The sequence below is a fragment of the Polypterus senegalus genome, chromosome 13 (assembly GCF_016835505.1).
Source record: "Polypterus senegalus isolate Bchr_013 chromosome 13, ASM1683550v1, whole genome shotgun sequence".
In the NCBI taxonomy this organism is placed as follows: Eukaryota; Metazoa; Chordata; class Cladistia; order Polypteriformes; family Polypteridae; genus Polypterus; species Polypterus senegalus.
This window is the reverse complement of record NC_053166.1, coordinates 163,512,033-163,537,240: the sequence shown is the minus strand read 5'-3', so window position 1 is coordinate 163,537,240 and position 25,208 is coordinate 163,512,033. Positions and strand designations below refer to the sequence as shown.

The following is a 25,208-nucleotide window of genomic DNA, read 5'->3' as shown; positions in this document are numbered from 1 at the left end:
TCCCACCCAAGAAGTCCCTCATACGCTCTGGGGTTTATAACGGAGGGCTGATTGCATTGGTTTCCTTGCGTGGGGCATCATAACCAAATAATGCCAGGCGAACGCTGCAAGGGAATCTGCAAACGGCCACCTGTAGCGTCACACTGTGGCACGCAAAAGCTCCTCTCCCTTCGAGCGGAACGGAAAGAAGTGCGGAACTATCGTGCTGCACGAGCCGTTTCCGGGGGGAAGTGTGCATATGACGTACAGAACAGACCCGCGCTTCTCAGGGGAAGCCTTCTGGTGACGTACACGAAGTCGCGTGGGGCTGCGGAGTGTCAAGCGGACAGAGGAAGAAGGTTATCCGTTTCATTCATCCTCGACTCGGCCGTGCAGCTGCCTCCCGCTGCTTTGACGTTGGGTGAGCCGCCTCGTGTATCCGCTCAGGGCGTCGTGGTAGCGGGGGGTTCAGAACGCCCAATGCCGCGGGTCCTGTGGTTTGGGGGGCGTTTGAGTGGCTCGGAGAAGAGCCGTCTGTATTTCATATAGCGCCTTATAAATCGTCAATGCCAAACCCTAGGCAGCTGGCCAGTGCTGCTGCAGGGTCGTGGTCACCTCGACGCCCCCGTTACAGTTTTAGAGTGGTCACCGGACTGGCGGTCAGTCGTGGCGCAGCACGCAGACATCCGGCTGGCACATTTGACACCCGCGTCACGTATTGCTTGGCACCTGCAAAGGGAGACTTTGCGTGAACTCTGCGTGTGCACGTGACTTTAAAACCCGCCTATCCAGGGACTGCAGGATCTACCGCTGGACGGGGCGCCAGTCCCTTGCCTGCCAAGGTGAACGCGCGCGCACACACACACACACACACACACGCACAAACCCGCAACCGCCGCCAGTCTTTGGACTGCGGCAGGAAGCCCCCACTGAGAGGACCCGGGACGTGAACCACCGTCTCCTAATGTGCTGTGCCACCACAGCGTCCATAAGTCATGGGCACCAATACAGGGCATTGTTCTTCACGTGGGCCATCCTAACGTCACCTGGGCACCGGACTTTGCCAGGAGGTACTGACGTGAGTCTGAGCCTGCCGACTTTTACTTCTTGGCCTGATGCGTTTATCCAAGGCGACCTGCAAGGTCTAAAGTACATACGAATTTCCTAGTTGGACTCCAGGCGGGTGAAGTGACGCCCTCAGGGTCACACCACGTCACAGGTGGGATTTGAACCCACAAGCCCAGGGTTGGAAGTTCAAAGCCTTGAGCCCCCCACCACACTACACTGCTCACCTATGTACAGTATGTAGCGCCTTCCCTGTCCATCTATATCTGGAATGTATTCTTTGGCTGACAGGTTTATCCAAGGTGACTTACAAGGTCCAGTTGGGAGTACAGGCAGGTGAAGTGACATCCTCGGGTGACATGGGTGACGTTAGTGGGACCGAAGGGTTGGTTGGAAGTGCACGGCCTTGACCGCTAAGCCACACTTGTCGTTCTGCAGTGTCGGACCGGCCCCGCCATGACCCGCAAGAAGCCCGTGCGGCACATCGCCGAGATGGCACGCAAGATCCGCGAGCACCGGGCCCTGAAGGAGCGTCCCCGCGACTCCCAGAAGTACGCCCTGGACTACGAGACCATGACGCGGCCCTGGAGCGGGAAGCGCCTGCCGGTGCTGGCCTGGGACGACGTGCGCAGAGAGAGCCGGCTCTTCTCGCTGCTGTGCGGCCTGCGGCTCTTCGGGATCGGGCGGCTCTTCACTCGCAAGTCGTGGCTGTGCCAGCATGAGGAGCCCTGCTACTGGACGGTGACGAAGGTCAAGGTGGACTACACGGCTGAGGTGGGTGCTCGTCACGTGACGGTGAGTGTCTGCTCGTTGACGGGTAACCCCTGCGGGCAGGCGAGGAGCTTGGTGCAGCTGGCACGGGCTGGCGACTTGCAGACTCTGCAGTTGAGGTTCTTCTGTCTTTAAAGACTCTGGGTGGGCACCGGGCACCATGCATGCCTGTCACACTGACACAGCTTTTTAGTTGCACCTTTGCGGTGCGGTAAAGCAAAAGGCCCAAGCAATGCCACGTCTGAAGTTCACCCAAGAAGCTGATGTGCCAGGAGTGGCATGGTGTCAGTCTGACCTTCAGGGTGGGCAGTTGGTACTGGGGGAGAGTACCCTCTGCCACCAAGTGACATTTCGTTACTTCTCCAGTACCGTGGGTGAGAGCTGGCAAGTTTGTGGTGTGGTGCCATCTGAGAATGAGATGAACTAAATGTCTGCTTTGTTCATTTACAGAACATGGACCATGGAAGAGCCTGGGGGGTCCTGACCTTCAGAGGTGAGCCCACCGATGTCCGCGTGCTTTGCTCATTTTCTGTTGACTCATTGCTGTGTGCCCCTGCTGTGGTATCGGTGATTGGCGCTGTGAGCCACGGTGCCCCCTTGAAAGCCCTGAAGGATAACTTGGGCGTGTTTTGTTATTTTGTCACACTTGTCACACTCACTGATGTGACACACGCCGCCGTGTTCTTAGATGGGGTGTGCTCGTCCGAACATCAGCGTAAAAGCTTTAAAATGCACCAAGGGGGTCCCTTATCATGCCAATGATGTTCATGAGTGCCAGCCTTCAAGTCATATTGCCTAACTGCACATCAGTGAGATTGTGCCAGTTCTGCCAAGTCCAGCTGTGCCCTTCTCCCCGCGGCCTTCTGCCCGTTTTGTGAATGCTGCCGTTCCCATTGTTCTTTTGTGAGTGTGCAGAGCCCTGGGCATCAGGTGCAGACAGGTGAGCCACCTTTGTCACACGTCCGACCTGCATGGTCTTGAGGGAAGTGGGACGGGACCCCTGCAGACCCCCGAGGGGTCACCACTCGACCTCTCCGTCACTTTGGGCTCTTCTTGGACGTGGCAAGCAGGCGACTGGGCACGCATGTTCTTTGGCTCCTGGGCTGCCAGTCATTGTGGTCACCCCAGGGACCTGTGACCAGACGGACACCCCGAGGTCCTAAACAATGGCGTGTTTTGTGACCTGAACATTTCAGGAAGTTCGGAGGCTTTCAGATGGATGCCCACATGGACCGTCACAGTGTCACTAAAAGCGAATAAAAGAACACAGCTCAGGTAACTGGTGACAGGTGGAATCTTTGGAGGGTCCCCGGTGCCATCTTACAGACTGCCAGTCACATTCAATCTGCCGCTCTCAGCTCTTCTGGCTTGGCCCACCAGCATCACGTGGCACTTGCTTTCCCCACCCAGCCGTTGGTGTCTCAGGTGGCGAATGTGTCATTTGTCACTTCACTTGCCTGATGTGACTCATTTATTTTAAGACCATGACGGGCAGGTTGATGTGACTGACTGGAGCCCACCGAGTGCCAGCTGCCATTCTGAGTGCTTTCTTTCTTTCTTCCATTTCCATTACTGAAGCCCTCTTTTAGCCTTGGCATGGCTGCTGTGTGTCTCAGTGATGTGCCACGTCAGGGTGGCCTTCTGGACTCGGAGGTGGACTGTGATGGCCCACCGAGTCCCGACAGCCTGTAGGTCTGTATTTCTAAAGACCCTCATGAGATTTGCTGCCCGAGCAGTGCCCTTGATGCTCAAATCTCTGTCTGCAGCTAGAAAAGGCCAAGCCAGTACTGCCCCATGCCCATGTGATGCCTTCCACCCCAATGGGGTGACCCTTGGCCACTAGCCTGTGGTTTTGATGATGTGCTGCCACGACTTGTACCCCCGAATGCCAGGGGCTGCGTGCCCCGAGGTCCACGGGCATGTTGACTTGTGGCCTGTGGTGACGCCACACGTGCTGCCATTAATGACGGTGGGCGGGGCCTGGTGGGATCCAATGAGAATACAGCATGAGGGAGCCAGATGAGGCGGGCAGAGTGCAGGTAGCCATGCAATGGCATTTCGGGGAGTTTGGGCATCTTGGCGCTCTTTTTTTTTGGCCCAGTCTCTCAGATGAGCAGCCTGTCCTTTCTCAGTTGAACCCGTGTCTCCAACTGGGCTAACTTCACGTGCTTTTGCTTCATTTGTAGGGAAGACAGACCCTGGAGTGAAGGAGATCGACAAGGTGATGTACCACGACTGGCGTCTCGTCCCCAAGCACGAAGAGCTGGCATTCAAAGACTTCACAGCTGTGACAGAGTCCGCTGTGCGCTATGTGCGCTACCCCCCTCTCCTGCGGGCCATGATCCTCGCCCGGCGGCAGGCTGAGGGCAGGCCATCCACAGAGGAGCCGATGGTGGACCTCCAGAGGAGCGCACACATCTCTGAGGGCCACTTTAAGAGCGAGAAGAGAGCGCAGCCTGTGGACGGGACGCCGGTTTGAGACTTGGGGGCCCACTGCCCAGCTTGTGCCCGCCTGATCCTCAGTAAAGAGCTGTGCTCTCAAAGTGCCCTCCTTGTCAAGTCTGAAGTTATTTGAACCCCTGACTTCTGTGTTTTACTCCACCAGGAGGGGGCGCCTGGCCTGCCATCGTCATGCCCACCTGGGTGTCGGCCTTCCACATGAGCCTGTGCTGCACCCGGGATTGAACCCGAGTCTCTGGCCCTGGAGTGCCCCTCATTAGTCTCGGTTGTTCTGTTTCTTTTATTTCTCCGTTGACTTCTTGTGTCCTGCCCGCTTGTTACGCTTTTTTTTTTCTAAAGAGTGGCCAGCGGAGCGTCCAGAAAGCTCGGATCGGTGGCGACAGACCCGCTAGGCGGTCACAGGGTCTCACGGCGAAGCGGCGCCCGGGAATCTGCCTGCTGGCCTCTCTGAGGCGGCGCGTGCTCGGTGCGCGTGCTTGGCTAGCTGCGCACTGGCGCTCAGTCTCCAGCAGGTGGCAGCTGCGCGCCGTGCAGGCTGCGCCGGTTTACCTCTCGGACGATGGGTGTAGTTCGGGGGGAGGCACTCGTGGGTTGGGACCAACGGCAGGTGTCGGGTGGGCGCAGGGCTCCGCCATGGCGACTGAAGGCTGACGGCCGCCCGCTCGCTTGGTCTGCCCCGGTGGTCGCTCTGCGAGACGAAGGTTTCGGCGGTTACTTTGAATGACGACGAGCCCGCGGGCGCCCACTTGGTTGCGGCCCGTTCGGGGTCCCTCGTAAGCCGTCCGTCTTTCTGGCGCGAGGCAGGACCCAACCTTGGACGGGACACCCAGTTTCGACCTGCACATCGGCGAGCTGACGTCAGAGCCCCTCGGTAGCGCGTCCGTCCCCTTTAATTTGATTTGCTGCTTTGGTGTCATTAGCGAGTTTACGTGTGGCTGCTTTGGAGCAGATGGCTGAGATTAAAAGGTGGCCGACACGACTGTGCGTCATTGTGAGCAGAGTGGCCTGGTCACCTACCTCGGTGACCTGTGGGTTCTGCCCTTTAGAGGCCGTGACTTTGGCGCCCTCTGCTGGTGTGTAAGTCAAGGCGCGAGCACTGGACTGGACGCGAACGTGAGCGGTGGGCCGACGGCCTGCTCGTTAATTTCACCCTTCATCGGCGACCCCTGGGAGCCCCGAGGCGCTGCAGCTCAATCAGAGGCGGCATAGACCGTGTGTGTATGTGTCACTCTCCGAGACGCAACAGTGACGCTGTGAGTGTGAGCGTGTGTGAGTGAGTGACACGGGGGCGCATGGGACACCACCTCTGTGACCCCGCCCACCAGCCCATGCGTAACTCCGCCCTCAACATGTGACTGTGTGGCCCTCCTCAGGGTCTTTGTGACCTCACCCTCCAGAGCCATAGGTGTGCCAGCGGGGGTTGTCTCCATCATCCTCGCTGATCGAGTTGGCCACCAGTAGCCCCCTGGAGCTGGCACAGAGGATCCTAAGCATGGTGGCCTGTCGTCGTGTGTGTGTTGACCCGTCTGGAGATTCTGTTTCAGTCCACTGCTTCAGCCGGGTTGACTTTTGTTGCTTCGATGATGTGGCACTGATGGCATTGGCACATCTGGCCTTAGTCAAGTATTTAGGTCAAATGTCACACGTTGCTGGCCTCAGGTCCCTGACATCCGATGGTGTGGTGGCAGTTGATCCCGACTTGGTCAGCCACTCCTGAATTGTGTCACCTTTTTCTTGTGTTGTTCCCCCAGTGAGTTGCCTGCTGCCTGCCTTCCCTGATGCCTGGGTGTGCCCACGCCTAGCCTAGTGACCCTGTGTTCTCCTAATGTGCCAGTTTGCGTGTGCCTGACCACAGCCTGGCATCCCCTCCAGGGTAAAGTCTTGTTGGGATTTCAGAAGGTTGACTTGAATGGCAGCAAAGCCTCATGTGCCACTTCAATGCCAGTGTCTTCAACACACTGGCTGTGACTTCATTCTGCCAGATTGTGCCAAGGCTCAGTCAGAAGTGACCTTTACGTGGCTGTCTGTGGGCCGTCTGATCCCCATAGCTTCCCACCTGTGCCCACTGCTTGATGTGTGACCCTCTGAAGTGGCCCCATACTGCTGCTGACCTTTGAACAAATGGCCACCACTGGGCCTTTCATCTCAGACAGAGGAAGCCTGGCGCTGCATGCCAGTCACTCCATTTTGTCGCAGCTGAACTCGGGGCCGCTGGCAGTGCACCCTTGTGGGTAAAGGGTACGAGGGTACACTGCATAAAAGGCAGCCAGGGGTGACACTGAAAGGGGGGCTTCAGTGGGCCACAGGCCTGAAGGAAGGGATATGAGATTCAGGAGCGGGCACTCTCACCAAGGGGGCATACTGACCATGTGCCTGGCAGGAGTCATGTGCCCCTGCCACTCCAGGCTCTTCTATGACTTCTGACATGAAACCTGCAGTGCACATCTGGGGCCACCAGGAAGGATGCCAATGAGATGATGCCATCAGTGCCCCATCTGTGTGTAAAGTTACAATTAAGTGACACTGTTAGTGTGACAATCACAGAGGTGGTCTTCCTGAAGTCATGTTGCCAAAGATATGGCAGTCGTCAGTTGGGGGATTTTTGAAGAAAAACAAAAGGGTGGGTGGCACTGAGTCAGTGGCAAGACATCAGGGTGGCATGGGTCTGGCCCAGTGGACAGGAAGGTGCCCTCCCTTATAGATTGACCCGCACACACGCCCACCACTGTTCCATCCCTCTGAATCAAGCGGCGTGCCATGCCAGTGTGTGTGTGTGTGTGTGTGCCACACTCTGATGTCACCGCCATCCTTGTGGCTCCAAGTGATCTTCAAACGCCGCCATTGTGTCCCTGGCACCTCGGGCTCTGCGCGTTTTGTCCTCTTCAAGCCTCATTCAATGGCTGCCGAGGGGCTTTCACTCGGAGAACAAAGGGCTTTAAAGCGGCGGGTGCCTTTTGTTCTTGGCGCACGCCATATTGCTTCATCACTGACGCTTTAATCACAAGGCAGTGTGAACGCGCTGGCACATGCACCCTAGATGGCAGGCCTGTGCACTCGGGGCTGGAGGGTGTGCTGATTTTCATCCAATTGGCCCATTGGGGCTCCAGCTTGGTGGCTTTGTGCCAAGGTGACCCCTCAATGACAGGCGCTGAGTGCCACATTGCAAGTCCAAGACCGCTCAGTGGGCCCCCTAGGCAGTGCCCCTGAGCTGAATGTTGACTGTCCCTTTAAGATGACAGCCAACGGCTGAAGCTGACCTGTGTGTCTCAGGTGGGCACAGCGATGGCTCTTTAAGCTCAGAAACTCTGCCAAGTTGTGCAGTGCCAGTCCAATAATATTCAAGTTAAGGGGTAGATGCTGCCAGCCATGGAAATCTGCCCGCACTGAAATGAAGTTGTGCCACTCACAGGGCAAGTGGCAGATAAGCTGGGATTGGCACGGAGATGCTAGCTGGCAAGTGAAGAAATAAGGCCACTGGACAAAGGGGCACAGTGTATAGCGCCTTTCAGGGTGAGTGCTGTCCATGACTAAGGTAAGTAAGAGCCAGCTGGGCTTCACGCCTGGCATGGCTCCAAGGAAGGCCACTCGTGTGTGCTCTGCCAGCTGTCCCTCATTAATGGCTTCTTTTCTTCTGCCCAGCGTGACACGCAGGAGACCCTTTGAGCCTTTATAGTGCCTTTCAGGGGTTGTGGCCTCCTGGGTGGCTCTCTGCTCTCCAGCAGCACCCCCAGCTTATGTCACAAGCAGGGACATCGTGAAGTTAAATGACGCACTGCTGAGACCCCAGCTGAAGAGTTCGGGGGCAGTTTGGGGTCTCCGAATAACAAAAAAAGACCAACATAGCTGGAGAAGGAAAAGAGGAGAGCGACTGAGGGGGTCCTGAACCATCAGAGTGGTCCGAGGGAGTCAGCAGCGCTCGGCGGGCACACGGACTGCAACTGGCCGAGGGTGACTTTCACTCAGACAGCCACAGGCAGTTGGCATAAGTGGCCAGGTAGTGTGGTGGGCAGCAGGACTTAGTCAAGTGGCAGTGGGCCTGTCCTCGTCATGCTCGTCCCTGAGTTCTGACGTCTGTGTCGCTGTGTCACTTCTGTGTCGTGTGGTATTTTAATGAAGATGCCTGGCACTGCCCGTCTGGTTATTTTTACAAGGTCTGAGTCTTCTGCCCTCTGCTGCCTTTGGGATGTCAGCCAAAACCAGAGAACCCAGAAACTCCTCCAGGAGGCACGAGGAGGACATGCAGACCCCACACTGGGCCTGTGAGGATTCAGACCACTTGACCCTCTGGTCTCCTCAGGCTTACTGGTGGCGTGCAGGACAGGAGGAGGCCTTGAATGTTGGACTGGCAGATGTCCTTGCAGACATACAGTCCTCATTTCACCCCCTTCTTTACCCCCTGAGTGCTCAGAGTCAAAGACCCTCTGCACTCCAATATGCACTCCATTTGGGCATCCTCGCTTGATGTTCTTGATGCCACCACCCAAGAGACTGACTGCCAGCCTCATCATATGTGAAATAAAACCAGGCTGCTCCATCTCCATTGTGCCAGTCCACCTAAGTGACCTTGTCTGGTGCTGGATGAGAACTGACAACGCACACTGTCCTGTCAAGATGGTGCGGTGCCAGGCTGCCCGCACTGTCTACTCCCGGGCCACCCTAACCGCTTCAGCTCTTCTTGCCAGGACTTGCTGTGATCTGCAGAGGATGTCACATCTGATGGAATTTCCGCCAGCCAAGTGCCAGGAGACTGCCATCCTCCATTCTGTAAGTGAATTGGGCCTTGGGGACCACCGTGTGCCCCTTCCAATTGGCACGCGAGGCCCTGGCTGTGGAAAGTCACATCATACAAAGAAATAGAGGGAAATGGGATGACGTGTGCGGCCACAGGCTGTGGTGACCTAAGAGGACATTGTGGTGGTGGGCGTCCCCCCCCCATTTTTGTGCTGAACCACCAGGGACATAGGCTGGCATGAAGGCCATTTTAACTTTTGTCCCCTCAGATGTGTGCTGCATTCCATCAGAGTCGCCCCAGAGACACAAGGAGAGTCTGGGGTGTCATACAGACTGGAGACACAAAGAGCAGCATGGCATGGCACTCCTGGCAAGAGTAACCCCCTGACCTGCTAGTGAGCTGAATGGCAGGGAGGGAGGAGACCAGGGCACAAGTGGAGCAGGCAGGGCATTCAACAACTTGGGCCCTTCTGCTCCTTAAGGTGACAGGTTGGCATCCCAAAGTATGCGGAATATAAGCCACTCAGACACAAGGGGGCACTCCTGAGGGAGTGCCATGCAACATTAAACTAATGACAGTGTGGATGATGATGAATTTTTAAACATATCATCACCCTACGGTAAAATATTCATAAAGCACGGAAGTGCCATTTTTAGACTGAAATGCCACACGGCGGGCAGGAAGTGAGAATTCAATGAGACGGTGCCAACCGCTCTGGAGTCTGTGCTTAAATTTAGGGCCAAGAAACACCTTGAAGACTGGCACGGCAGAATTCAGGGGGTAACCAGGCTGCCCTGTAATGGGCAGCTCCTCCATGGTGGGCAGTCAGGTGGCACCCACATGCAGAAGTCTCCTCTGGAGCAATCGCCATGTGTCAGGAGACCTGATGAGGATGGATGAGGCAGACCGCCGGAGAACTGATGAAACACCAACGTGGCAGGATATGCCAGTGCCAGATGCCCAGGGAGAAGGAGAAAGCAGCCCAGGAGAAGGGCACTAAAGGGGGCACAACTGCAGGTGTCATCACCCAAAGACACTCTAAAGTGGGACGTGGCAGGAAAAAGAAATGAAAATTAGGGAAGATGTCAAGAGGCGCTCTATAGAGCAGTAATGAGATTCAAAGAGAGCTATGAAAGGCGCTATATAACAGATAGATAGATAAAAGTGAAAGGCGCTATATAACAGATAGATAGATAGATAAAAGTGAAAGGCGCTATATAACAGATAGATAAAAAGTGAAAGGCGCTATATAAGAGATAGATAGATCGTGTGAAAGGCGCTATATAACTTTGGCTGCTTGGGTTTCTGCCCTTCCTCTTGGTGGACCCCCGCCCTGTACGTCCATGAACGTCCACAGTTCCCTCTAGTGGTGTGGTTGCATATGCCATACACATGTCCTGCCCTGGTGTGTCCCTTTTCATGTCCCCTCAGACGTCCTGGGCGTCACACAGCAGGTCGCCCTATAGAAGGCAGTTTCTTTCGGGTCGTCTTGTGTTGCCCGATGCCCGCCTGATGTCCTCGGAGTCCTGTGCAGGTGACAAGTTGGATCCTCCCTGGCCACTTATATCGTTTGTAAAGGCTCATGTCCTGCCCCCCCCCCTGTCCCCACTTCAGCGTCGCTGTCAAACACAAAGCCGATGGCGCAGCTCGGCGGGGGTGAATTCAGCAAACGTCAAATCTTCATAATGGCGCTCTGAAATATTTATGACCGACTCCGTTTATTAAGCCGAGCCGCGTTATGCGACCGCGGGGCAGACGTGAGCGAGTGCGCGCACGGGGTTATTGGGTACGATTGTGGTGAAGGAGGTAAACCCCCCCCAGCTTCCAAGAAATGGGGCAGAAATAAAACTAAAAAGGCAGAGGGCAGCGGCGGTGTGCCAGTCGTGCTGTGCCGGGACCCATGTGCCCGCCAGTGTGGAGGGGCTGCGTGTGCACGTAGGTGCAGGTGACAACTGGTGCTGAGTGCCCCCCCGTCCCTCCACTCGCGGGCACGCGCGCGCTCTCTCCTCATTAACGCGTGTGCGCGACGCGGCGGCAGTGCGGGCAGCAGGTGCTGCGTCTGCGTGCGGCGGCCGCTTTGCTGTGGTGCCCACGTCCTCCGGGGGTCTCTCTCTCTCTCTCTCTGTGTCTGTCGCGCACAGGCCGCCCTTCTTCTTCTTCTATTTCTCCTCCTCCTCGCTTTCCGCTTTTTCTCCTCTCATGCGGACGCTCGCCGGCTGCCTGCCGCCCTCGTCCCCGCGCCCTCACGCACCTGCCCGCCTCATGCACGAGCTCCTGGCTGGCGCTGCTCTCGGATCGCCTGCCGCACATGTTGAGCTTCGGCGGGAAGACTTCGACTTGACAGGACGCGACGGGAAGCCGGGAAGGAGCCGCAGCCGCAGCCGCGGGCTTGCCGCGCAGACAGCATGGAGCACAGCCACATCTTCAGCAACAGCTCGGCGCTGCCCTCCAGCCTGCGGGGCTGCTCGCTGGGTCCGGTGCCGGTCATCTACTACAGCGTCCTGCTGTGCCTTGGGCTGCCGGGTAAGTGGCATGCGTTGGTCTTCGGTGGGTGCCCGACCGCGGGGTTCAAGTGGCATCTCTGATGCTAAAGGTCTGCGCCAGTGGGGGCTCACTTTGTGTGGGCGCTCAGGGTGCAGGTGTGTGGCACCGGTGTCACAGCTGTGTGACCTTGACTTGCCTGCCTGTCACTCTGTGGACCCAGCTGAGGTCGCTGAGGTCCCTTCGCAAGCCCCCCCGCCCCGCCTGCCCCTTCAGTAAATCTGCGTGTTGCTGTCCGCGGTGCTGAAAGCGGCTGGCGGGCCACTCGGCGCTTCTTCTCCCAGTAAGGGGGATGCCTGCTGCCAGTTAGGAGCCCCCCCAAGATGAGTCCTTTCCAATCATTCATAATCAAAGTTTCACGGCTCTTGTGCGTATGGCGCCTGTCGCCCACCGGCTCGACTTGTTGCTCTTGATGTCCCTCTTTTAGGACACAGCGGGGACAGAGCAGAGTGGCATCAGCAGATGCCAGTCCGGACACCTGGTTATGTTTCAGTTCAGTTTATGGACCACCTGCGTCCGACCCTCTACAGGTCAGGTGCCACCTGTTCCAAGGCTGGCATAAAAATGTGTCACTTGCTCTTTTGGAACCCGCATGTCTTTGAATGGTAGCTGCTGAACGTGTCAAGGCCACCGTCATCTCCCGGATGGACTTGTCTGAGGACCGCAACGTCCGGATGGTGGCAGAGGGATGCTGGCACCAGAGGCTGTCATTCTGGTTCTCCCACCAATGGTGGCGCCCATTATTTTATTACAAAATGAGGCCAGTCGGTCTGAGACGACAGAGAAAGCCAGGCAGCCGTGCCACGCCGCGGTGGCCCAGTGCTTGTCGCTCAGCCTGCACTCCCCTGCCACTCCTGTCCTGCTGCTGAGCCCCTGAGGCTCGTCTTCTATCCATCACTGCCATGTCATTAACTAATTAGCCACTCGAAGCCATTAATTACATTTTCTTCCTGCCCACAGAGGCTCTCGACGAAAGTCTGCCTTCGTTATGTGGCACGTGCATGCCAGGGCAGGGCCCTCTGTTACCCCGTGGGTAGAAGCAGGTGATAGTGCCCACCTGGGAAGGCAGACCTCGGATCCCACTGGCTAAAAGAGTTTGGTACCCGCTAGCCCAACGACCTTGCACTTCACACCCTGAAGGCTGGCATCAAAAGTGCAGTGCCCTCAAACCCAGCGTGAGTCTACTCAATGAGCTCAGAGACCCTTAGCTTAGTACCAAAGGTGCCCAGTATCTTCAAGTTTTCCCCATGTTTTAGGTATTTTCAGCACATCTGGTTCACCTTCTGCTTCCTAAAAGTCCTGGATTGGCTGCCCTTGGCAGTGCCAGCAATTAACCCTTCGCCATTTCTGGGGCTAGCATTGTGGCAGCAGGAGTTTGTGCCAGCGTGTGCCAATGAGAAGGCTTTTCTGTAAACTGCCCCTCCAAACAAATCTGAAACTCCCGAACTGAAATCCCGTGGCATAAACGGGCTCAGCAAGTCCAGCGGCCACCAGAAGGTGCCATGTTGGCACACGGCCCGCATGAGCCTTCACCTCTCGTGCCAGGGTCCTCGCCCGGCCACGGCGGCTTCTCTTCAGGGGTCTCCTTCGATCGCATTTTTAAGTTCTGTCTTCAGGGTGCAGAAAAGAGCGAAGTGAAAGGCGCTAGATGAGCGCCCCCGATGGCCCGCGCGCCCCCGCCGCAGAGCCCTGCACGCTCAGGTTGATGTGCACGTCGCGCTAATCGAGCGCAGCGGCGTTGGGGACGTGCGGGCGCGCGGCCGGCCGACCGACAGACAGACCGACGTTGACGGCTCGTTTTTCTGCCTAATGAGCTGTCGAGGCGGCGGCGACGGCGACGATTAATGGCGCTAAGGCGGATTAGCAGGGCGGCCCCCTAAAGAGGCGGCGGAGCAGAAAGCGCAGCAGGGGGCGCTGAGGAGCCGGCTAGGCGCGCGCCCGTGAGGGAAAGGGTTAGGGTTAGGACGCAGGATGCTCGTGGACGCCAGGTGGGGGGCGATAAGGCGCTACATTAACAAGACGGGAACAGAGGACCTGCGTGTGTCGCAGAGCCACCCGCCCCGGGGACAGCGTCTCGTGATGACGTCAGCGGACAGAACAGGTGGCCTGGGGGTCGGGTGTGGACCCTGAAGAGCCTTGGCTATTCTCCTATCGCAGGCTTGGTTTTATATAGCGCCTTTCCATAGCAGACTACCGAGCTGAGTGGGCAAAGTGCCACTTCATTCCGGGACGGGGGTCTCTGCACATGGCGTTGGCTCTTTAACGTTTGGTGGGTAACCAAGCAGGAGCTGAGCGGCTGGACGCATACAGTGAGGGTCCGCCAGGATTTGACAGACCTGTGACCACCCGGATTTATCATTCACAGCTAAGGAACTGGAGGGTCTTTAACCGGCACCCCTGAACTTCTGAGCCTGCTTACTGGATATAGCGCCTTTCGCTGCTGCTGATCCCGTGAACACCAGCACTGCGGTGGGCCCTCAACCTGCAAGTGCTACGTCAGCGTGTGACGTTAAGCTGCATGTAGGCCCCCCCCTTATTGGCAAGTGCCAGTGTGCCCCTGGGTGAGTCACGTGGTGGGTGTGACAATGCGCTGTAAGCTGTTCACTGGCACCGCCATGTGGCACGGTCTGCCGTAGGGGGTCTTCTCTCACCCACTCTCTCTCTGTGCCCCTTTAGCCAACATCCTGACGGTGATCATCCTGTCCCAGCTGGTGGCCCGCCGGCAGAAGTCCTCCTACAACTACCTGCTGGCGCTGGCGGCCGCTGACATCCTGGTGCTCCTCCTCATCGTCTTCGTGGACTTCCTGCTCGAGGACTTCGTGCTGAGTCGCCCGCTGCCGCCAGCCCTGGACAAGGCCGTGGAGCTGCTGGAGTTCGCCGCCATCCACACGTCCATCTGGATCACCGTGCCCCTGACGGTGGACCGCTACATCGCCGTGTGCCACCCGCTCCGCTACCACAGCGTGTCGTACCCGGCGCGCACCCGCCGTGTCATCGTCACCGTCTACCTGACGTGCCTGCTGACCAGCGCCCCCTACTACTGGTGGCCGGACCTGTGGCGCCAGGACCACCGCAGCGCCGTGGCACAGCAGCTCCTGGTGTGGGCACACTGCTTCACCGTCTACCTGGTGCCCTGCTCCATCTTCTTCGTCCTCAACTCCATCATCGTGCACAAGCTGCGCCGGCGCCGCCATCGCTTCCGCCTGCGGGGCTACTCCACCGGCAAGACCACCGCCATCCTGCTGGCCATCACCAGCGTCTTCGCCATCCTCTGGGCGCCCCGCGTGGCCGTGGTCCTCTACCACCTGTACGCCTCGCCCATCCCCAACGCCCCCCTGGCGCACCTGCTGGCGGACGTGGCCAACATGCTGGCGCTGCTCAACACGGCCGTCAACTTCTTCCTCTACTGCTTCATCAGCCGGCGCTTCCGCGGGGTGGCGGCCGCCATGATCAAGGCCTTCTTCCGCTGCCAGAGGCGGCCCACCCCCTCGCCAACCACCACAACCTGTCCGTCAGCAGCAGCCCCTGGATCTCGCCGGCCAACTCGCACTGCATCAGGATGCTGGCCTACCCCGGTGACAAGGACGGCAAGCCGCTGCACATCTCGGCCTGAGGGGGGCGGTGGGCGCAGGGGGAGACCACCCAGCTAAGGTCAAAGGCAAATAAAGGCGGATGGGCTCTGGTGTGCGCCTCCCTGATTATTGGCCGACTCCAGGGCAACGAGAAACGAGAGGGGCAGGGGCCCCAGCCGGGAGGGGGGCACCATGCTCCTGTGTGCCAACTTGATGCCCAGCCCCTTCTCCCTAAAAAGGCAAACCACAAACGACAGCCGGGTGTCCAGTGAAGTGGGGGGGGTAGGGGGGGCACAGCTCCACTTGCGCTTTCCGTCCCCGTAACACGTGTGGCCTATGAAGCCCCCGCGCCTCCTTCTTGACCCACCCAACCACCGGCCCAGCCATCAGGCCAACGCACCTTCACCCAGGGGGCCACTCTAAAGGTGCCCTTGACTTTGGGGGGGCTCAGGCTAACAGGCCAGCCACTCGCGGGTGTAAAAATCCTTGAGTGATGCCCACCCTGGCAGCATGCAGTTGAGGGCAGAAGCCCACGCCAGCCAGTGGTCCATCCTTGGGACTGGAGAGGAAAACTGAAGCAATGCCACAATGGCCTGGCAAAGACCTGCAGGTCCATGATGGTAGCAGCCCTCAAACCTAACCCGCGTACCACCGTGGTGGTACTTAAGTGGCAAGGGCTGGACCTAAGCCTGGAAAAGTGCTAATTGATGCCACCTCAAATAGGCATCAAAGCACACCACCATGGCGCTACAAAGACTGCCAAGAGGACAGCTGGCAGACAGATGCCCATCTCGTGGCCTGTGTGCCCTCCTGCATGAGAAGACCCCCCCACCCCCCCCTCCAATTAGACAGACAGACAGACAGACAGCAGGCTCGTCCTCTCGACAGGTGATACATTTGAAACCTCATCAGAGTACACAGTGCCCGACAGCAGGGGGCGCCGTCTCATTCTCTTAACATACAATAAATACAGCGGGGGTCCTCTGCAGGGGGCGACAGTGGAGGGTCAGCGAGGGGTCCCCCATCTCAGCTCCCCCACAGTCACTTTCCTTCATTTCATTTTCTTCAGCTGCCCACCCCACCTTAAAAGCGAAGCAGAAAGCTGGAGGCAAACAGCGGGCATCCAAGGGTCGTGCCCCTCCAGACAATGAAAACGTTTCTTTGATGCTAGAAAAATAACTACGAGATAGAAAAACAGTCCAAGTCCAAAATGTACAGCACATTTACAGCCAAAGCCGAGGGCACGCCGCTCGAGGGCACCGCAGGGCCACGGGCACCAGTGCCATCACACCAACGTGTCCGGCCACTAAGACATGAGCGTTCAATGCCAGCAGAGCCGCTCCTTCCTTCATTTGTGCCCCTCTGGGGAGCAGGTCCAAGTCACCTTTCTGGCCATGTCATTTGTGCCAGCTTGTGCCAGTGTACAGAGGAGGAGAATGTCCAGTGCGGTCAGTGAGAGGGCCTTGTGCTCCAAAGCGAGTGCCCATCAGAAATTCAATAGCCAGAAATGCAACTCAGACTGGTGTGGCCGGTCGTGTGCTGCCCAGCACTGATGTGGCATCAGCAGGCAAGGAAAGAACAACAAGAAGTCAATTTTGGGCCCGCCTTACAGCACTGCCTGTGCCAAGCACTCATATACAGGTTGCCTGCTGGCCACCCTCAGGCCTGGGGTCCAAGCCAAGGTCCCTCCTCCTTTAGGTGCACCAAGTGATGCCAGGATGTCACAGGGACCACTGGGCACCATGCCCAGGTGAGAACATCAAATACTATGTACAAAGGTCACCGTCCAATGTCTTCATGTGTCTTCTGGCCACACTTTGCCCAGGGTTTCTGGACAAGCTAAGGCCACAATCCTTGTGCCAACTGGGGCACCACGTCGGGTGCACTGGTGCCCGAGCGTTACTTTACCTCCAGGATGGAGGGGTTCGACTCCATGATGGCCACGATGATGCGGTCGATGTAATCCTGCAGCCGGTAGTTGATCTCCTTCTGCTTGTGAATCGCCTCCATGAGCTGCAAAGAGAGCAGAGAGATGACACGTCAGGCGGGCACATGGAGAGCAGGCAGTGCCCGGTTGGGGGAGGGCATCAAGCCAGTGAAGTGGACAATCAAAGAGAAGGGGCACCAGGGCAACAAGAGGAGGAGGCGGTGGCGGGCTGCGTTCAACTATGGGCCCTCACATTAGGCCAAGAGAAAGAGGCCTGTCCTGTTGTGATGGGTACAGTGGCACAGCCATCTGTGTCAAGGGTGGGCAGGCATGGCTGGCCAAACAGACTGGAGTAAAGGGGCAGTGCCACAATAGGCACCAGAGACCAAACAGCTGGCACCAGGCTATTTGGTGTGGCATGACTAGTAAGGTCATCTTTTGATCTTAAAATGGCACCGGGCTCGATTTGCATTCCTGTCCCCCTTGTGCTGTACAGACATGTTGGCAGTTGGCACACCTCAAACACTAAACCTTACAGCCTGGCAAGTCCCCTTATGAATCGAGCCACAAGATAACTACAGATTGGCACACTCGGGCACAGACACGCAGCCATCACAACACACACCGCGGACGGGCAGGCGACTGACTTGCCTCATCGCGGGACACCGAGCTGATCTCGGCTGCCAGGGACTCTGAGAAGGAGGCAGCAAACAGGTTCTTGGCACCCTGGATGCTCAGGTTGATGATCTGCCCGTTGAGCTCGTCGTTCTGCTCCTTCAGGTTTCGGTTGTCCTGCCGAAGAAGAAAAGCAAAATGTCAAATGGGACAAGCGGCAAAGGGTTCCGGGGCTGATGGTGCCACGGGGGGCTCACCTGTTTGAGGCGGCGCACCTCCTGCTCCAGCTCGGCCTCGCGGGTCCTGCTGTTGTACTCCTGAAGCCCCGCGCTGGCAGAGCGCCCCCTCCTGGCCTCGGCCTCCAGCTTGTAGAGCTGCAGGTGCTCCAGCTGCTTCCGCAGGTCTTCGATAAGCTGGGGAGGGAAAAGCGGCATCGGAAGTTGAGGTCACATCTGAACGTCACCACCGCGTCCTGAACGTCACCAACTGTCCTGACTTTACAGAGGGCCTCGTCATGGTGCTCAAGGTGGAAGGCGCTATATAGCACTGCACTTTAGAGTCCCGCAGGTGGCAGCAGGCGCAGGCCCTGATGGGTTGGCCCTGGCGACGTCACCAGCTGGCCGCTCGCCTGGAGTACTTGAGCAGGGGGCACTACACCGCTGGGGTTCTAACAGAGGGGTCCCCGACGTCACCCATGTTGGCACAGTCTTGGAAAGCCGCAGCACTCACACTGTACCAGCGGGGGGGCTCAGACACCTCTGCAGTGATGGCCCCCTCTTTTACTGGGGGAGGGGGGCTGCCACAGATTACAGCGGGCATCACATTGCCTGACCAGCACCCCATCACGCTCACTCGGGCACTCTCTCGCACCCCCATCTGCCTAAGCTGAACGCGCTGGTCACAAGAGAGAACCCGAGTGCTGCCACCAGGTCACCGGGTCACCTGCATCAGTCCTGGCATTCCAACGGGTGGAGACAAAGCTCCTCTTTTGAAAGGTCACCAAGTAATGATGACAGGACAACGTCCTCCCACAGAGGCCAAAAGCCACATTCAAACTGGGAGGAGACCACCAGGACAGACGGCCGGCGGCCCACCTCACCTCCTGCGTGGACTCCTTCTCCTTCTGATTCTTGTGTCTGTCGAATGCCAGCTTATCACTCAGCTTGCGCCGGCTCTCCAGCTCTTCATTCAGGTGAATGGTGGTGTCCTCCATCAGGTCCTGAAGCTTCCGCTTCTCCTGAAGGTGTAAAAGCAGGAGAGTGAAAGTCACGGAGGGGCCGTCACAGCACAGACCACCAACAGGGGCACCACTCCACAGCGCAGACCCACCCAGGGGGGCACCACTCCACAGCACAGACCACCCACGGGGGCACCACTCCACAGCGCAGACCACCCACGGGGGCACCACTCCACAGCGCAGACCCACCCACGGGGGCACCACTCCACAGCGCAGACCCACCCACGGGGGCACCATGCCACAGCGCTTCCGCCTGTTGGGGTCACAGCCAGGTCAGGCGGTGGGTGATCAAGTGGGGGGTCCGCACGACCAGACAGCCGACCCTCAACTGTAACTGAGCCAGCTTCACTTTATATAGCGCCTTTGTACTGGCAGCCCACTAGCGAGTGCGCCGCGGGACCCTCCGACTCACCTCCTCCAGCCGCTCTATGTTGGCGCGCAGGCAGGGCAGACACGAGCGCAGTTCACTGTTCTCCTCGTCCAGCTGCTGCAGCCTGACAGAAAGGGGAAAAACAAATGACAAGTGGGCAAAAAACGGGCAGCACACTGGCAAAGCTGCCCTCAGCGCCAGGCACATGTCACACCTGAGCAGAGGACACCCAAGCAATGGATTACAAGGTGCCATCCGCAAACCTGGGAAATGGTGCAGCTGGCAGACAGTGCCAGTGCCAGCAACAAGCCATTGAAGTGAGGGGGCACTGAAGGTCCTCAACTGATCTCATCTGCAAAACACTCGACGTCCATTCTTTGGATGAAATCAGGAATTGGAAAGAAAGAAAAAACAAAAGGGTGGGCCGGTGGGCCGTCCTCCAGTTCAGCCATTCTGCTTTTCTTCAGTGTTTTAAGAAAACAAAAGGTGGTGGGGGGGCACACAGAAATCACCTTGCATTGGAATGCAAGTCTGCGGTGAGACCCTCTAATCAGCTGACTGACTGAGCGGGAAACTGGCAGGCACAAAACCCACTGCCCAGTTGGGGGTCCGGGGCCTATGGCTGTCACACCTGCGGGTCGGCCATGTCACAGGTCGTGGTGGTCTGGCAAACACCTGACAACACTGTGGGGGGTTTGCCAAACGGGCGCGGGGGCCAATGGCGGTGTACCAGGTTTCTCGTGTCTGCCAGGCTGACGTGCACTTCACTTCTTCTATGGAGAGTCACATGCACTGCCAATTAGTGGGAGTGGCACACGTAGAGCCCCTTTCACCCACCGACTCGAGCACAGGGGGTGCTCACTTGAATGTCACTTGTCCTTTCAATCTCACAGTTTATGGACAATCAAGGGAAAAAAAAAAAAAAAAAGTTACTGACAGGACAGGAGCCAAAACATCTGGGGGGCCAGGGGGTCCGACGTCACTCATGTCACATAATCCACATGACCGTCACGCACTCGCCAACAGCACTTGGATTGATTCTTCTGGAATTTTCAGCGCACACACAGCCAGGACACTGAAGACCCCTGAGAAAAGGGGGCGGGACTTAATAACTCAAAAGAGACTCCTCCTCCTCCTCAAGCCCCTCCTCCTCCTCCATCAGATTCTTCACAATCCGGCAGCACAAATGACGAGACCCGTTGGGAGGCTCGGCAGGCCAAAGGTGGGAGCACAAAGCCCCCTCGGTCTCTTCGTCTGCCACCCCGGTTTGGTGACCTATTGGTGTCCATGGGCACCTGCAGCAGCTCTCGGCTTACTGGAGGCGTTTGTGACCACTCAGAGGTGTCACTGGTCAGTCTGTCACCGCGGGGACAGGTCGTCACCAAGGCTCACTTCTATGCTTGGAATCGTGATGGCGGGTGAAGGCCTGAGAGTCTTTAGCCCATGATAGGTCGGGCGGGCACACTGCGCGCTCATTCTCAGGGTGGTTTGTGTTCGGATGGGGGGGCTTCCTTGTGTATTAGATAAGCTGCAGTAGAGCCACCTCATCAGGGCCCACCCACCTCATGGCGTGTCTGTGCCAGCCTTAACATGCGAGGGCAGTTCTAAACGGCATTAGAGCCACGTCTCATTTGTTTGCTGAGATTGTGAGGGTATTAGAGGGCATCATGGGATACTTGAGGAGGAATGTGCCATGTATCCCATAATGCCCTGTAATACTCTGACAGGATCCCCACTTACTCCTAACCTGGGACGTTTTCTTTAGATCCTGTTGAGTTTGCCAGTGGGCAGTGCCCATGTCCCACAGCATCCCACCCTCCTGGCCCAAGGTGCCCCCACGGCCCTCACCTGGCCTGCAGGTTCTCAATCTCAATGCCACGTTCCCTCTCCACCTTGCAGAGCGCCTCCTTGTGCCTGCGAATCTCCAGCAGCAGGGCCTCCTCTGCCCGCATCTCCTGCTCCTTCAGCTGCTCCTCCAGGGCGTTGGCTCTGTGGGACAAGGGCACAAACGGCAAGGGGTTGGCCTCGAGCTGAACGGGCGCGCAAGGCTGGCCCCAAAAAGGACGGAAAACTCAACGTGCTTAGGGGTGGGCCGATCAGGAAACTTGAACCCGACTCAGCCAAGGCGAAATCTTAGTGATCACAATGGCCACCAGGTCAAATGCCACCCCACACGTCCTGCATGATCCGATTGTCCCCACTGCACTGGCACACCCACAGACCCCGAGGACCTCCAGCAACAACGCCAGGCCGTGCCACGGAAATGGATGATGGAGTTAACCAACTGAGGGCACAGAGACAAAGTGCCAGTCGATGAGGCAGCCACAGCACTGATGCCCTTTTCAGACCCCAGCTACACAGTGGGTGGTCTTCTTGACTTAATGGGGTTAATGTGCAGTTGGCACAAACTGGAGCTGCCAGAATTCACTGACACTAAGACATGAATGGTGCCAAGGCCAGGCCGACACGAGGGCAGCAGGCAGTCGAGATTTTCTATCTTTTATTAAAATTCTTTCGTTATTACCGCTGCTCGCACGGGAAGCCTGTGTTTGTCGGCGTCGTTACGTCATCAGCGTGCGCCTCTCCCAGCGTTCATCCTGTTAACTCCTAGAGGACGAAGTGAACGGCGGCGCGAGTTTGCGCGCCCTCGTGTGTTCGGTTGTAACGTTGCAGCCTGCTAATCCTAAAGACGCACAGACGAAGTGGCACAACGCTTTTACCGAATGGAGAGGGGCGCGCGCGAGCGAGCGCGTGCACTCACTCACTAAATAACTCACTCGGCGCGTGACGTGTTTCCGCGCATTTGTCCACCCGATTCTTTTCCTTTTTTAACGCTTTTAAGTAATTTCTTCACGTCTTCACTGATCTCGAGCGCGTCTTTAACGCTGCTTGGCACATGTCCGGTCCGTTTTGTACTTTCCTGCTGCCACCAGATTTCCCCCCGGGATACTAAAGTCTACCAACGCATCCTTTGAGGGTCTCGTCCATCCCCTGCCCCAAACCTAAGGCAGCCCAGAGCGCGTGCGGCGCGGTCACAGCGGGTAACGTAAAGTCGCGTGCGATCTCCTTGGCTGACGTGTCGCGATGAGCTGCAAGTCAAACGTCACTGCAGGCAGTCGAGGGCGACATCAAGCGAGCTGCCGTTTGCCCGCGACACGGGCCAGCTCACCGCGGCATGTCGACCACACCACTGGGCGGCGCTGTCACGTAGCTTCACGTGTGTCACCGCCGTCACTTACGCCCTAAACGTGAGGAATCGGACGGCTTTCTGCTCATAGGCGGACCACCCAACGGACCACTGTCAAACATCACGGCACAGTCCGCAGCATGCAGACCACCAGAGTGGCACGGCGCTGCCCACCTGTGCACCACCTGGAGGTTCTCATGTCGCAGGCGGGTGTGCTGCTCTCCGCTGGCAGTCGCGTCCTTCTCCAACTCCATGAGTCGCTTCTCCAGTAGGACCACCTGCAGAGAGGGGCAGCCACAGCTTAGGATTTCAGAGAGACCCCTCAAAGCCACCCGTGCTCACCTCCCACCTTGAGCACAAAACAGCAGCCGGCCCACCTTATCGGCGATGTCCGTCTCAGCAAAGTCGGCGATGTCCCTGGACACGTCCTCCATGCTGTCGGCACAGAAGGCGCTCGTCTGCCGGAGATGCCTGAAGGGGAGAGGAGACCAGGAGAGGTGACCGGTGACCAAACCACCCTGATGCCCACCCACCAGGCCGAAGCCGAGGTCGGTCACGGGGACAGCCACGCCCCTCTTGTGACGAATGCCTGCACTGACCATGAAGCGGGTGGACGTCGGCCTGGTGGGCTTCATTTAGGACTCACTCAGCCGACCAGGACTTTATAAAAGGAGCTGACTGGTCACCACCTTTATGTTAAGCTGGCAACTGGTCAGTCCGGCACTCTTAACCAGGATCTGTGCCCACCTGTGGTGTTGGGCACCACATCCAGAGGCCACTAGAGGGCATTGTGTGGGCTTCATAAGGCTGCCAGCCTCCAGTGCAGGATCCCTGGCATGGCGTACAAATGACACGGCCACCCTGGTCAGGGAAACGAGGGCCCATCTGCTGAGCGAGCCGCCCACTTCACTGGCCAGTCCGGAGTGGAGCCACACACTTCAGTGGAAAGCATGGCACTCATGCCAAGCAGGGAAAACGTCACAGAAGAACCCGTGTGATGCCATGTCAGGTCCCACTCACCTTGCCACCTTCTTGCTGGAGAGTCGCTTGCTTGCACTAAGAGACAAAAAGACAAAGAGTTAGCAAACTGAAGGTGAGCCGGGCACACGTGGGCACAGCATGGCGATGGGACACACAACCACAGCAAACAGCATGCAGGAAGGAAAGATGTCACACGTGGCACTGCTGGTGGGAACTTGTGCCACATAGCATCAAACCCTGCCAAGGGCAACGTGAGCTCTGGCCACCCAGTAGCCTCCGGGGGTCAAAGCTGAGGGTCTAGGCCCACTAATCTGCCTTGGTGCCACCACATCAGAGTTAGGGGAGGGACTCAAGTGGCCAGTCACACAGTGACCATTCAGAAGTCATCAGTGCCACGCAGGCCTCCAGAATTCTGAGGCATATTAAGGTGGGGTAACCCTGGGGGGGTCCACTAAGGGTCTTCAGGACCACCCTGCAAAATGACAGAAAACTACCTTGGGGGTGGCACTGTATGGCACATAAAAACGTGGTAGCTACTGGGATCACTGGGCACCACTGTTTGGCTTGCACTTGGAAGTGGCGGTACCAGTGTGTGGTACCTCACAGGGCACAAAATACCAAATCTGTGGCAGCTTCACCAGTTTATGGCCCGCTGCTGACCAAATGCCCATTTAACATGAGGATGAAAGAAAAAATCAGACTCTGGGACCAGGGCTACATGCGGGCACACCCAGGGGAGAATACCGAGCGAGCTGCACCAGTGCAGGAGCCACCATGTCTGAAAAGAGTGATCGTGGTAGCCTGTGCCAAGTCAACTGGTGCCGGCCGAGGGTGGCACAGCTGGAAACGGCGAGAGCGTCACCTGGGCCACAGCATGCAGGCACACAAGGTGGCACGCTTTACCTATTCATCTCAAGGTAATTGAGGCGGGCAGACAGGTCCTCGAGTCGGTTAATCTGCTTGTGGCACTGACTGCAGAAAAAGTCGAGCAGCTCCTCCCGGAGGAAGTCGTGCAAACCGGAAGGGAAAGAGTCGGCGCTGGAGACGAGAAGGAGAGAAGAGCAAAGGGGGGGCGTTAAAAGGGGGTGGGCGTACAGACACACAGACAGACAGACAGACAGAGAAAAGAGCGGGGAGGGGGTTAGGCGCGCAGACACACACACAGGAATACGGGCACGCGCACACACAGGAATACGGGCACGCGCACACACAGAGCCAGAGAAGAGCGGGGGTTGGGGCGTGGGGCGCAGACACAGACAGACAGACACACACACAGAGGAACACGGGTACACGCATGCACAGCTGAGAGAAGAGCACTTGTGTTAAGAGGGGCACACACAAATGCACAGCTGGAACACCTGGCATTGGTACCAGGATCAGAGGGTGTTGGTCCACAAAAGCATGTGCACTTTGCAGAGGGCCCCGGGAGGATGGCACCCAAAACTGCCAGTTGAACCCTTGGCACTCCTGTGGTTTTCCTTTCAGGTGGTCCTCTTGCTGGGTCCCAAGCCATTTTGGGCAGATGAGCTGGGGGCACCGGCCAAGGGGGTGACAGTATGGAGGGCACCTCACCTGTGCCATTTGCCGTCTTACAGCTGGCAGACCTGACGTGGCAGCTTGCTTGCTGATTGGACAGCCTGTACACACACAGACCACCGGAGACGCACGCACACCCCTGAAGCAGTGGTAGCCCCGCCTCTTCCCGCCTTGCCCCGCCCCTCCAGCTGGCCATTCACCACGTCGAGTTCAGAGTGTGGACCCAACCCCCGTC

General features: G+C 57.7%; 3 protein-coding genes across 5 annotated transcripts in view; 2 read left to right on the top strand and 1 right to left on the bottom strand.

Annotated features, from left to right (window-relative positions):
- The first annotated feature begins 211 nt into the window (after nucleotides 1–211).
- Nucleotides 212–4,363, top strand: mrps34 (mitochondrial ribosomal protein S34). Its single transcript, XM_039776206.1, has 4 exons — nucleotides 212–400; nucleotides 1,483–1,818; nucleotides 2,266–2,308; nucleotides 4,002–4,363. The coding sequence occupies exons 2-4, from the start codon at nucleotides 1,501–1,503 to the stop codon at nucleotides 4,292–4,294; spliced, it is 654 nt and encodes a 217-aa protein (XP_039632140.1). The 5' UTR covers nucleotides 212–400; nucleotides 1,483–1,500; the 3' UTR covers nucleotides 4,295–4,363.
- A 6,672-nt stretch (nucleotides 4,364–11,035) lies between these two features.
- Nucleotides 11,036–15,914, top strand: LOC120543023 (probable G-protein coupled receptor 139). Its single transcript, XM_039775843.1, is given in 3 exon segments — nucleotides 11,036–11,530; nucleotides 14,225–15,028; nucleotides 15,031–15,914. Coding segments are annotated over 3 exon segments (1,053 nt in total). The 5' UTR covers nucleotides 11,036–11,412; the 3' UTR covers nucleotides 15,162–15,914.
- A 78-nt stretch (nucleotides 15,915–15,992) lies between these two features.
- Nucleotides 15,993–25,208, bottom strand: part of rab11fip3 (RAB11 family interacting protein 3 (class II)) — a 28,378-nt gene continuing 19,162 nt past the window's right edge. For 2 of the 3 annotated variants that reach the window (XM_039774602.1, XM_039774601.1), the window contains exons 6-15: nucleotides 24,341–24,475; nucleotides 23,477–23,512; nucleotides 22,834–22,927; nucleotides 22,631–22,734; nucleotides 21,118–21,258; nucleotides 19,312–19,393; nucleotides 18,762–18,899; nucleotides 17,920–18,075; nucleotides 17,699–17,839; nucleotides 15,993–17,133 (exon numbers count right to left, since the gene is read on the bottom strand). In XM_039774602.1, the coding sequence (XP_039630536.1) occupies nucleotides 17,020–17,133; nucleotides 17,699–17,839; nucleotides 17,920–18,075; nucleotides 18,762–18,899; nucleotides 19,312–19,393; nucleotides 21,118–21,258; nucleotides 22,631–22,734; nucleotides 22,834–22,927; nucleotides 23,477–23,512; nucleotides 24,341–24,475 (1,141 nt within the window). In that variant the 3' untranslated portion in view covers nucleotides 15,993–17,019. The remainder of the gene's footprint in view (nucleotides 17,134–17,698; nucleotides 17,840–17,919; nucleotides 18,076–18,761; nucleotides 18,900–19,311; nucleotides 19,394–21,117; nucleotides 21,259–22,630; nucleotides 22,735–22,833; nucleotides 22,928–23,476; nucleotides 23,513–24,340; nucleotides 24,476–25,208) is intronic. The other variant, XM_039774603.1, reaches the window with a different exon arrangement.